Source organism: Cyrtonyx montezumae, unplaced genomic scaffold (assembly GCF_038088225.1).
Source record: "Cyrtonyx montezumae isolate F1298 unplaced genomic scaffold, pur_monq_1.0 scaffold_8, whole genome shotgun sequence".
In the NCBI taxonomy this organism is placed as follows: domain Eukaryota; kingdom Metazoa; phylum Chordata; class Aves; order Galliformes; family Odontophoridae; genus Cyrtonyx; species Cyrtonyx montezumae.
The window spans coordinates 71,149,378-71,162,846 of NW_027072089.1; the positions used below are offsets into that span (position 1 = coordinate 71,149,378).

At 35.7% G+C, this 13,469-nt stretch overlaps 1 protein-coding gene across 2 annotated transcripts in view; it reads right to left on the reverse strand.

Annotated features, from left to right (window-relative positions):
- The window catches only part of CDH18 (cadherin 18), a 155,819-nt gene that overhangs the window by 97,984 nt on the left and 44,366 nt on the right, over nt 1-13,469 (reverse strand). For both annotated transcript variants that reach the window (XM_065752086.1, XM_065752087.1), the window contains exon 3: nt 12,011-12,130. In XM_065752086.1, coding sequence (XP_065608158.1) covers nt 12,011-12,130 — 120 coding nt within the window. The remainder of the gene's footprint in view (nt 1-12,010; nt 12,131-13,469) is intronic.

Below are 13,469 nucleotides of genomic sequence, written 5' to 3' on the forward strand. Positions count from 1 at the left end.
GTTTCCCTTCTTCCCAGTCACCAAGCAAAAAGTGATAAGATAGTGGGGAACTGTTTTAAACTTAAAAATGGGAGATTTAGATTAGATGTTAGAAGTAAAGTCTTTACTCAGGTGGTGAGTAAAGAGCATGGTGAGACACTGCCACAGGCCGCCCAGAGAAGCTATGGATGCCCCATTCCTGGATGTGTTCAAGGCCAGGGTGATGATTTGGGCAGCCTGATCCAGTGGGTGGCAGCCCTGTCTGTGGTAAGGGGCTGCAACTAGAGGACAGATAAAATAATTTCCAAACCAAGCCATTTGTTAAAAAATGTTCCATCTCCTATTTGTAATGAAGAAAGAAAACTTAAATTCTTTTGCAAAGCATAAAAACATTTATCTCCTTCTCCTGGAAAGACAAAGGCTGAGAATACATATGGAGGGAATGAATTCATATACGTTAGTCTCCAAACTGCAAGAGTTTTAAATCTTATGAAGAGTTCTTGGTACTACATCCACATTTTAAAAAGACTGTTACTACTCCAAAAACTGTTCACAAATCAAGGAACATAAACTGTTAAACTAACTGGAAATTGACTGCCTAAATTGATAAGCAATAAACCAAAGGAGGTTCATTCAAATGAGAAAATGCTAGCTTGCTTTAAAATTTCCAGTAGAAATTGTTTTTCAAAGACAAATGCAGCTTCTATAAATTGTTGTTTTGTTTGGGGGAGCAGTTTGTTGGTCAGAAAAAAATTCCTCCTCTTCACTTTTTCAGCATGTAGAATTCTTAACTAACAATAATTTAATGAAAAAAACATTGTGGCTATCAATATGAACAGTTTTCAGAAATTAGAGGCTTGATGTTCAATCAGAGGTGTATTATTTCATTATTTCCTAACTGACACTTTGAAGCTACCAAACACATTCATGACAATCGCATTCTGATTCAGAACACATTAAAAGGGTAATTTTTCAATCTTTCTTATAAGACAGCTATTCAAAGCACTAATTAGATATTTTTAGTTAAAACTAGATTGACAGCAAAAAATCACTCCATAAAAGCCCTTTAAATAGGTAATGATGTGATATTTTGAAAGAGGTTGGAAAAATATGGATTTTTTTCTTCAAATCCACTTAAAGTGCAAAGGAATTTATCTTGTTTTTTCCTATCTATTGTTCTTTCTGGTGGAAAAAAGAAGAAATCAAACCTTCAATTCAGTCACATAAAGAATAAAAATACAGTTAGCGCCTATGCCGTTGCCTTAATTTAAAATTCAATACTGAAATGTTGGATTTCAGAAGCTTAATACGAATTCCACTGAAACATTTCAATGAAAATGAAACATTTCAAATTAACAGATTTCAAGGAAGTTTTACTAAACTGCACTATCTCTAAGTCACAGAAGTAGTCCATCACAGGCCAGTGGAAGATAGCAATGCCATTCCATTACATTCTGTACTAAATTATGGTCCTCTTGGAACAGCAACACAGTTACATACATAGAAAGCTGTGATTGTAAAATTAAATCTAAACAAAACTGATTTGGAGGGGAAGGTCAGAAGTGAGACGAAACCAGATGACACTGTAATGTCACTCAAGCACTATGATGATTACCATCAGATAGGAGACTCCCCTTCTGCCATGAAAAGTAGGACTGGGGATGCTCAAACAGACTTTCCATCCATATTATATACTGATGTCTCAGTGTTAATGTTGCAAGATACTGGCTAGCACAAGGAAGTGCTAATGTGTGTCTCTTTACACCTAGGCTAGGCAAAAAGGAAGTCATTTTCTATTCTGTTCTTTGCATATTAGACAGAAGCTATTAGCTGAGCATGCCTACAGCTGTAGAGAATCCCATTCAAAGGCTGTCACCTGCTCTCTTTACAAATCTCAGCATATCTGAGGTAGCCTTGCTTGCTCAGGAGGATGAGAAGCAGGTATGTGGGCAGGTAACAATGTTGTTAGAATATAGTGGAGTGCCCTTCCTTAGAAATAAATCACACAAAACCTGGAGATAGCCCAAGGTATGAAGTGAAATGAACTAGGTAAGGCACCACAGAGGCAAGTGCTCTAACATGCCTGAGCCATGGACAGCATACACTTCAAAAGTACCGCAAATGCTGTGAGCATCAAAAAAGCCACCTCTCTAGGTATTATTCTGGGCCCCAAATTGGTAATTTGTTTTTTCTCCCCTCTATATATAGAGCAATATATGCTGCAATTCATACAATATATAAAGAAAAGCAATCTGTCATACATCAAAAAGATTCTTATCAAAAGAAATTAATAGTAATGCAGTAAAAAAGTTAAGGTGGACTAATAAAATCCTAACATTCAACGTGAGTTCACAAACATTGCTCCTTGTTTACCTATAACTTCTCATACTTTCAAACACTGGTACACTTATAGGAAAAATGAAATTTTCACTAAGTTCTTTTAAGTAAAATGTGTGTCCTAAGAGAAAATGTAAAAGAAATTCATTTTTTTGTTTGTTACTCTGCTTCTGCCTAGAAACATGTGTCAGCAGCTATGTGAACCATATTTAATTTCAAGGCCTTGAAATTCACCCTGAGGACTGCTGAGGAAAAGAAAGGATCTTCAGAGTCGAAAGAGGGAAGTAATAAAAACATAGTACCATTGTAGCTGTCATCTGGAAACAGTTATTAGTTTCATCTCAATCCAAAATGAGTAAAAAACCCACAGTGAATGCCCAGAGAGGTTAAAGCACTCCTAAACTCTGTCCAGAGTTGCTGTTAAAAGGAGCACAAAACTCCTGCAAAGCGGGGAACTGAAAGGAATCACATTCAAAAGAAAGATATCCATGGGTCCTTCAACTCTTGGTTTATTTATCCAGACAAATACAGTCAGTGCCCTATTCCACTTTTTTTTTATTGTATATTTCAAAAGAAGATAAGTAGTAATGGGTATCTGATACACAGACCGGTGAAAATTACCATCCCTGGACGTCACTCCTATGAGAAACAATAAATTAATTGCCCCTCATACCTACAAAGGGCAATATATCCTGAAAGAAGCATATAGATGGCAAGTATGTATCAACTATCTGTTCAAAGCTACATTCAAAAAGTCACAATTACTTAAGATTTATTTTTCCACAAGCCTTTCTCTGAAAAGTAACTCCAGAAATGTATGCTTTAAACTTTTTAAAAATTATTAGATATCGATTTTTTGTGCAATCATTTTGTGCCAGCAGTCCAGGTTAAAAGAAATCTACTTAGAAGAGCTTAATCATGGAAATACTGTTATACATATATATGTGAAATGAAGTGAATAGATAGAATTTTACAAGAATAATGAATATTGATAAATTATGTCAGGAAAGAGTGCTTTAAAAATAATGTCAAATTCAACCATACTACTTACGTAAGATTACTTTGCCCTTGTTGCTATTTTTTGACTTATTACTATGTCAGCTGAACACGGAGATGGTGCATCAAAACAAAACAAACACATCTACATGCTGATTAAGAACCTAATGTTTTATATATTTTAAAGTAAAATTTTGTAAAATAAAATTATTAGTACGTACACTTGTAGAATACCACCTTTTTGGTGGTTAGAAAACGAATATTTTTCCTTTTTTTTTTTTTTTTTTTAAAAACCTTCTTTCATCTTACGTGATAGTTTAGATGTGATAAATTAGAAATATATAGAATAAATCACTATGGCATTGATAACATAAATAATTTGCTGATACCCCTTAATGTGTAATATTGTTTTTACTACTACAGTGTATCTTGCAACTGTTGCTTTGCCAGAGCATTATGAAACTCTTGCCAAATTATCTGAGCCATTTCCAGAAAGATTTATGTTGTCATTTATGAAAACTGTTTCAGAATCAGTAAATGCAATTGTTGACATATACCACCTATACCACTGAGAATCTCTTAGAGATGATATCACATCTGAATTAAATAAAGTTATTCACACAAAATATCCAGAATAGCCACTAAATGTGAGAACAAAGTTCTACCAGAACAAACCAAAGAAGCACAAAAAATAACCAGAAAACACAGGCTGAGATACTCCTGCTTTTCCTAATTTAAAAGTTCTTCTCTTTTTTCCTTTTCCTCCAAGGTTCAAAACAAGTTAGATATTTAGCACAACGACCATCCATTTGGAAACTAAGGGCTTCCTACAACAAAGAATACTGTATTGAAGCTTAAGTAGCAATGATTAGCTAAGTAAACACACTGGTGTGCTCTTTCAGTTACTTAGGTACTTTTTACAGAACATTATGAGTGAGGTGAACAAACGATATTAACTTTTTTGAAGAACTAATTACAAATAGATTAAAGCTAAGACTTGAGAAATACAATTATGGGAAAGGATCTGCATTATGTTACCAGTTCTTGCTATTTCACATTGTAGGCAAGCATCTGAAGAAAATCTAATCATAAATATACTTCAAGAGGAAACAGCTGATAGGTCCCTCATTTTATTTTCATCCTTTCTCAAGTGAGGCCAACCTTGCATCATGGTTGATACATAAGGAATTACAGCACTTTTTGCCAGAGCACTTTTAGATGCAATCTATTGATCTACAATGTTTCTCAAAAGAACAGTCTGAGAGAGAGCAAAACCTCATTTAATCTACACTTTTCCCTTAGGACTGCACTCCTGATGGCTATATCTGCTTCTGGGAGCGTAAGAGCTTTACTAAATTCCAGGGAGGCTTCAACTCCTACAACTTCCCCAATGTTACAGATGCAATCGAATTTTTCCTTGCAAATAGTGTAAACTTCATCTCACAATACTATATAACTGAAATATTGGTAGATTCATGGACCAGCAAAGTAAAAAGGAAGAGGAACAGCATATTTTAATGCTGTAATCATAATCACAAATATTATTCAAAATATTCAGAGCCTATCCACAATGTTAAGTTTACTGTGCAGCTTCTGTTAATGTTTATGTTGTGGTTCAGCCCTGAAGGCAGCACAGCACCACACAGCTAATTATTCACTCCCATCCCACTGGGACAGGGAAGAGCAACTGAAAAGTCACTGACAGCATGTAAGCACTGCTCATCAAGAACTACAACATCAGTGTACAATCAACACTTTTTTTTTTTTTGTTCTATAACCAAAATATGGCATTATACCAACCATCTTGAAGACAATTATAACAGCTGAAACCAGAAAGCATGGCAAAGATAGGAAAGCACGGAGTACTGCAGGGTTTGGAAATACACCCCAAGGCAAGCCCAGAAAATATGGACCCAACATAAGGGAAAACAGACAATTCTATGGTCAGATTTTATGTTTCTCCTTTACACCGGCATTGACCTTGCAAGTGATACTAAGCAGAATATTGACAGGAGGATAACTGCTGACATACAGCTGATAAAGGTCAAATTTCGCAGACAGATCAAAGTTCTGCTGATGGTTTATGAAAGTGGTTTCTCTTATCCTTCCTATTCAGATAGGAATTGAATTACAGACGTCCTCCAGATGTCATCTTTGTTATTATATTTCAAAACTGTGATAAAATTAGTTCATAGATACCTTGTTATTTTTGTCCAATTGATACACAGCTTCTGTTAATTCACTTTTCTTAGGAAGTATCTCAACAGCAGTTGATTTTTTTTGCTGGAAAATATGTCTTGAAAAGCACTGCCTTTATACATAATCTTAGAAAAAGTATTTTTTCCATACCAGAAATGCTCCAGTCCCATTGATTGTTGATAGTTCCAGATATACCTGTCTCAGAAGAGAAGAAGAACTACGTACCCCAGAGGACTTTGTTACTTTGCATTCTTCCATTTTCCATTCAGAGGGAAAGATAAAACTGTTGTCTCTTTCCCTTTTGGCTCATCTCAGCAGCATGTGAGCTCCCTAGCCATCTTGCCTTCAGCAACAGAGTAAGATTTTTGGTTTTTGGACACTCATTTCATTTGATTTATTAGCTTCAATTCCAATTAAACTGTATTATATTGTGTTACTACGCACTCTGATATCTTACTTAGTAAATTAGCTTTCCTCCTCAGGTCATTGCTGCTGTTTTGTTTTTAGGCCCACCTCCTTACCCTTTCCCCATTTTCTCTTCCCCTTTCCTGGGGCCTGGGTCTGTGGGTCCCCCCAGACCCAGTCATCATGGAACTGAGTTGAACCAGCCCATAAGCAGTTGATAGTGCTTCATAAAAATCAGTGTTTGTATACAACTACTGAAGGAAACAGTATTTTTTATCAACTATACAGGCCTAACTTCTTTTTTTACAGATCTACCACCACTGCCTTTTTCTTGCCTCCAGTTTGAAGTAAATGTAATTTCTCAAAGTAAGAGAGATAAAAATTTGAACTTACTCATGCTAATTACTGAAGCAAAAGTATTATTAACACAATGCATTTGTTAAAAAAATCATAAAATAGAGATATAAGAAATTCATTCTTTTAATAAATATATAACCAGGCATTTTACCATTATCAAACCAGGAGGTCCAGGATAAGTACCTCAGTATTGCTCCCTCTTGTTTGAATTACCACTGAAAAATTTCACTGCCACTCTTTACCTGCATTTCTGAAATTATCATCCTCAATAATACCAATACTGACAACTAATTGTGAAAAGGAAAACTGAACTGAAAAACAGAGCATGGATCATAAAGCAGCGCTGTGTATGAATAAGGGATCCCAGTGCTTTGCTCTAAATCTTCATTTCTATCCTCAAGTCAAAAAAATAAGGTGGACTGACTCAGTGCCCTAGTAATTTTTTCCTCTAGAAACAGCTAGAACTAGGACTCTATTGTCTAGAAAATGACACCTATTAGAACAATTAAAGCAATAAAGTCACTGCTTAATTTCATAGCATTACAGATTGATCTGTGAAGTACTGCTAGCAAGTGGACTGAAACTTGGGCAAAGTCTTTAAAGAGAGAGTACAGTGCATTAATCTTCTGAGTCAGTGTCCTGGCTTTCATCCCAGCTTAGCCAAAAATTACATTAATGTAGAAGTAGTTTTAGGGTGAAATCTTATTAATTCCTACTCCTTTGAGTTAAACACAGTCTATCAAACATGCACACACTGTTTTGATAGGATATTAGCTTTCCTTATTTAAAAACAGAGAAGTATTTGTTTGTATCTCTGTTGTGAAAAGTTCAAAGAGGTAGAAACATCTGTTCATAGTATTAATCGTCTTCTGGCATAAAAGATATTTTACAGACAATAACAAAAGAACCCTGTACTCACACCAATATCGTCACCTTTTGCAAATGATACAGCGTAGTATTTTAGACCTTCAGAAAACAAAATAAAACAGCATGACGTTATCCTCAGTACATCTGAAAAGACATGAATGTCTAGAAGCATAGAAAAGCAAGCTTAATAATCATAAACCTCAGGGAACCTTATATGATAGCCCATAGGACAAACATAAAAACACAACCTGGTAATGGCGTGCAGACAGCGTTTTTACAACTATGAAAAAGACTGTAAAAGATAAGGCAACAGACTCCAAGCCTACATAACCCTGTACGTGTCTCACTGCTTTTGCAGTGACTTAAAACCCGGACAAACAAATAAGAATTGTTCTTCACCTGGCATTACAGGAAACTGGGCATTAATGCATATATTAGGAATCTGCAGAGTTAGTGTAACTTCATGAATATTCCTTTAGACCAAAGGCGCTTGGATTATGTAAGACACTTATATGGTCCCATAAGGCCATAAAAATGATATTGGTGGATCTGAATGTGAAACAGATAAACACAGAACTCTCCAGTTTCAGTTAGAAATCTACAGTGTACCAACCTGTATATATGTAGGGGACCACTAATCCTAATGGACTTACTCATTTTAAACAAATGTCACCAAGACGTATGTTTAAACTAAAAAAGTATGATTCTTTTTTCTGCCAGAAATAGCAATGCTCATTAAAGTAAACTGCACAATTTGATTTCTGAAATGATTTTATTACCTAGTATGGTTATTCTGCTAAACCACATAAAGTGCACTCTTCCTTCTTGGACTGTTCATCTACACAATTCTTTTAATTTAAGATATCTTTAAATGAAGTAATGAGGTAGATCTTTAGTCCTTAAATCCATAATTATTACCTCACTATGAAAGTAACTTAATTTTAATTTAACTTAAACATATTTCACCAATTAACTTTGTTATGTTGTACACAGCTATATCAATATTAAAGCTGTAAATAACTCCATAGACTAAAAGGCTACCTTATTGTTTCCCTGAAAGAATTTGTATACACTTGCACACTTAAAATTATGCTGCACAGATTATAATGCCACAAAATATGCCAGTCCCACATGAATTTTATCAAGAAATTTTAAAACAGATAAGAACAGTTATAATTGAGGACAAAGGTCTAGAACTTCAAAGCTGGCTCATTTGGTGCTTATATGAGCCTATATGCACATAACCCTATATACATAATCTTTGCAAAAACACTCAGGATCTAGACCTTCACTTCTCTTCCATCAGCTTTGTTAACATGTACTTATCTATAAAAATTCAGCAGAATATTTTGCAGGAATTGAGGAGGAAAATAAATGGAAACCATAGGCTATCCCAGATAATTACTGATTACATAGCTTATTACTATTATATAACACAGTTAATTACTAAACATAATAAGCTCAAACACGAAACATTTCCTAGAAAACCACTTGAATTCAAAGCATTTTTCAAATCTTAAATTTCTTGTTATACGTGGACAGTAGTGCTGACATCCATAGTTGTAACTATAACTTTCTACCAATAGAAATGTATAATTATTCCTTTCCAAAGCGGAGGGCTAATCAGACAAAACAAACAGACTGCTCAGGAAGAAGACTGGCTTAGCTGGAAATACACACACATAGTCAACACAGATCCCTCTTGTATCCCTCCTTAGGCCAATAGGTTACTCCTGGGTCCCAGTTTCACAGTCATTGGCACTAGGACACACCCAGGCAAACCCTCGGTCAATCTGCAGATCTCACAATTGCTCTGGAGCTGGTCTGGACCTCTTGGCTCCTCCAACAGCCAACTTTTGAACTCTCTATTCTCTCCAGCATCTCACCCATACTTTTGAGCACGCAGATATCTGGCAACCAAGCTACTTATCCTAGTGGCTGGCCAGTCCAGCCTGATGCTCAGGAGGGACAGCACACTGACATACATGCCTACACAATATGCACACAATCGACACTTTCCACTAGTTGACACTACAGACACAAGGGCCTCTATGACCCAAGGTCCAACTCCTTTTGCTGGCACTTAAACCTCCACACACACATGCACGGAGACAGAAAGTCCTTTCGCTCAGTAAAATAAGAAGAGCATAAAATATGATGCAGGATAGATTGCACTTATGAAGCGCAGAACACAGCCAAACAATGGTACTGAGCAAGATCCTGTTTGCGCACAGCTGGTCCCTTTCATCCTCTCTTCCTGTTATTCTCACTTGCTTTTCCCTCCCTACTCTGTCTCAGTCTCTCCCTTTAGCTGCCTATGGTCTTACCTTTAAACATGCCAAAATAAATCTAGTGCACTACTACAATGCTTTTCCCTGCATCCCATGTATTCCATACCCTGCAGGCAGTAACTCCTTTCACTCAAAGGGTGACTGAGACAGCCTCTTCTGTTGACCCCTCCTGATGGGTTTCAACCCTGGGCTATGGGGCTAAAGGATCATGGAGAAGCCCAGTCTTGATTCCCCAAATGGGGAATTACTTGGGCCTAAATCCCTCGCTACTGCATCTCTGTGTTCCTTTAGGTGTGTGGAAATGAGCCTTTTATCAGATAATCTAACAAAAACTTGTGGCAGGAACACAATATTTTTCAATTTGTAACTTTGAGCATTTTAGATTATGAATGTCCATTAAGCTATTTTGAATTAAGCTAATAAAAATCCATAATTTTGAAGTGATTGGATAGTTGTTCAGTAGCAAGATCAAGTAGCACTAAGTTAGAAGCAGATCGATTCTTAAGATTAGTATTCACATTATAGCTATGAACATCTTGATGTATGCATGTAATAGCTTCAAGAAGCTTTACTGATAGCCATTAGAAATTCTTGAACTTCATAAAAGTTACATTCAAATATGAAAAATGAGACTTTTCCCATTCTCTCTTTTTCCTTGCTAAGGATTTTCTACTCCTTCCTTGTAAGGAAAACTTGCATATGTCACTATAAATTCAGAAAAGTTACAGAGAAAATATAATTAAGATGGAAGTAAACTACTGAAGCCTTCAGGAAAAATATGTCACAGAAATGCTGGCAGATTCAGATAAGTGATGTTTTCAGAAAATCTGTGGTTTATAAAACAAAAATTAAACATGAAAATTTATAGTGAAAAACTCTATTCCTCAAGACTTTCCCATCATTTCCAATATTGTACTTCTTCCCATTATATAATACCAAATTAAATTAACTGCTATTCTGGAATAAAACAAGACAAAACACAACACAACATAAATCAAAAAGTCTCTCCCATTTTTTCACTGCTTCACTGTCTACTTACTTCATATGGTATTTATTCTGTCCCATACACACATTCTAATAGAATTAGGAATCAAAAACATTTTCGTATTCTGTACACATTAAAAACAATTTAAGTTCATAGATGTTATTAAATCTCTCTCAAAGCCTAAGGCTTTCCAATGAAAACATACTTCCATCTGCTTTCTTTATAACAGAAACAAATAGTGACATACTATTATCTTCTTTTATGATACAGACCTGGTACTGAAAACACCGATTATGATTCTCCATTGACTAAATAACTGTTCCAGACTACAAGTTTCACACCACTGCCTCAGAGTGACAAAAGAGAAGCAAAAAGGTAGGCCAAAGTTGTATTTCTAAGTAGAAGAAGGGCAAAGAGAGCTTCAGTACCATCCATTTGCAACATGTACCCCAGCATGCTTTTCACCTGTGTCTGCTCATACTCTGCAGGCTAAGGTGTGCACCAGCAGTCATTTCTGGCACACAGTATGAACAGGATTGCATTAAGTTTGCTCCCAAGCACTTTATATAACCCCTGTCAGGCCTTACATGTTTAGGCCTTTCTAAGATAAGTTCAGAAATTTATAGAATAAGTTAGGTCAAGAGACATCTTGGAGTCATCTAGTCCAGCCTCCTACTCAAAGAAGGTGTAACCCAAAAGCCATCTTAGGTATTACAGACACATTTCTCTTGAACTGAAGCAAGTGCATGCCTCCAAAATCCACAGAGACTAACACATGTGACAATTAAATGTAAAAAAAATTACAATAGAAACAATTTATACTACACTTTCTTAACTTCAGCACTATTTTCTTCCATATGTGAAGAGTAGGGATTGCGAAAGATAAGTAGAAAAAATTTATTTGATATGGAAAGGGAAAGACAGTTTAAAAGTTCAGATGAAAAATGACCTTTCTAAAGTTTTAATTGTTTAACATTAAGGGCTATAAAAACACTCTAAAAAAAGTGCCATAATATTTATACTTAAGATAATGGTCTTCAGAAAATAAAAAATTATTAATCTGCAGCTCCAAAGGAAATTTCTTCTGGTGATGCAAGAGTGTGAGCATACATAATTTAGCTCATTCTACTTCTTGAATCAGAGAATACAATTTCAGCACAATGGCAAAACAGTAGTTTTATAAATACAAAAATGATATTAATTTATTATGGGATATGTATTGAGGCACATAATAATCCTCCTAAGCCAATCCTTCAGGCAAAACAAAGCATTTAAAATCATAATGTATTTGGCACACTTGAGTCATTTCCTAAACAGAGGCTTGAAAAGATGGAAAAGTGCTATTCCACTTTTGCTGAATGGCTCATATCATGGCATAATGAAGAATTAATTCAGTACCCGGTTGGCTCATTTTAGTACTCAGTGAAACATAACAACTATCAAATTTTGTTAAAGCCAAAAGTAGGATATAACAGGAATTAAAGAAAAAAATTTCCACCTACCAACATATTTTCAACACTGGATTCCTTCTACCAAACTTGGTTAACTGTAACATGCTGACCAAATCACGCAGACAGATAGGTAGAACACTCACCTGTTTTAGGGTCAACAGAGAAATATGGCTGTCCCTGAAGAATACTGTATACTACTCTTGCACTGTTTCCATATGTAGGGTCATCTGCATCTGTTGCTGTCACCTGTAGAACAGATGTACCTGTATATACAGGAAAATAGAAGTTAATTGATAATACATATAATTTTATGGCAAATAAGAATATATTCAGGTGCATTTCTAAAACTTTTGCATACCTTATACTCTAAAACTGTGAGGTCAACAGCATTCCCTCTGTATTATTATTATTAGTAGTATTAATTACTAACGGAATTAGCATTAGTATATAGGTTACTCTGAAACTAACGTGTCCTATTTATTTCCATGGAGCTACAACAGATACAAAGAGCACAATAACACTACTTCATAGAGCAAATTCTCAGCTACAAAATACTGTTTTTCAACACTGCCACCACCGCTAGCTATGCATTTTAGCCAATGATGAACAAGAGTCTGCATGCCATGCTTGTAAAAATCTACACCAGCAGAGGTCACCCAGTGTCACTTGCACTACACACAGCCTCAGTGTGCTCACATCTACTACCTGCTATCTCATAAACATTCAGCAATTGCTTTATGAATGTCAATAGAGGCTTTTTTTTTTTTTCTTTTTCCCTGCAAGGAGGAATTTAATTCCACATCTTTGCTTTATATGCACTTCCATGTCAGGAAAATATGAAATTTCAAGCACTACTTTTGGAGCAGTCTTCAGTATTAGTATTGGTAAACGGGAGCTGGTTTGGCCTAGAGGCTGGAGTGCTCACCCAGTGCCAGTCTCAGATACCAAAGGATGTGGTTCTGTGTTTAGAGTGGCGAGTCACTGCAACAGGTTACCCAGACATCTTGTGGATGTCTCATCCCTGAAGGTGTAAAAGTCCAGGTTGTATGGTATGGGGTCCTGGTCCCCATTAGGTTGATCTAGTGCTTGATTTATTGGTTGGCAACTCTGCCCACGGTAAGGGGATGGAACTAGATATTTATCAAGGTCCCTTCCAACCCACGCCATTCTATGATTCTTATTCATTCTCTGATGACGATGACTACATTCTATTTTTATACTCACGTGAAAAAAAATTTCTCATTCTCCCTACACGTATTGATTACACATGTATGAACATACATAATAACTGCACCATATATATTTGTGTTTGTTCACACATACATATCCTATATCTGAATATTACTGGAGAGTCTTTAACAACTCATGTTCACAGACTACAGGATTATCATCATTTGCAGCACAAATTACTGCTGAAGTGCATATTTAAAATTATTCTCATAAACACCCCCAAATAAATAAAAGACAACAAAGGAATAATAATAATAATTTAAAAAATCAAGCTATCAGAAGGCATCTAAGAACTGTAAAACAAATCATTACGTAAGAGTTGATGTAATTCCATCGATGAACGTAATATTAGGAAAGAAAATAGATAAGGAG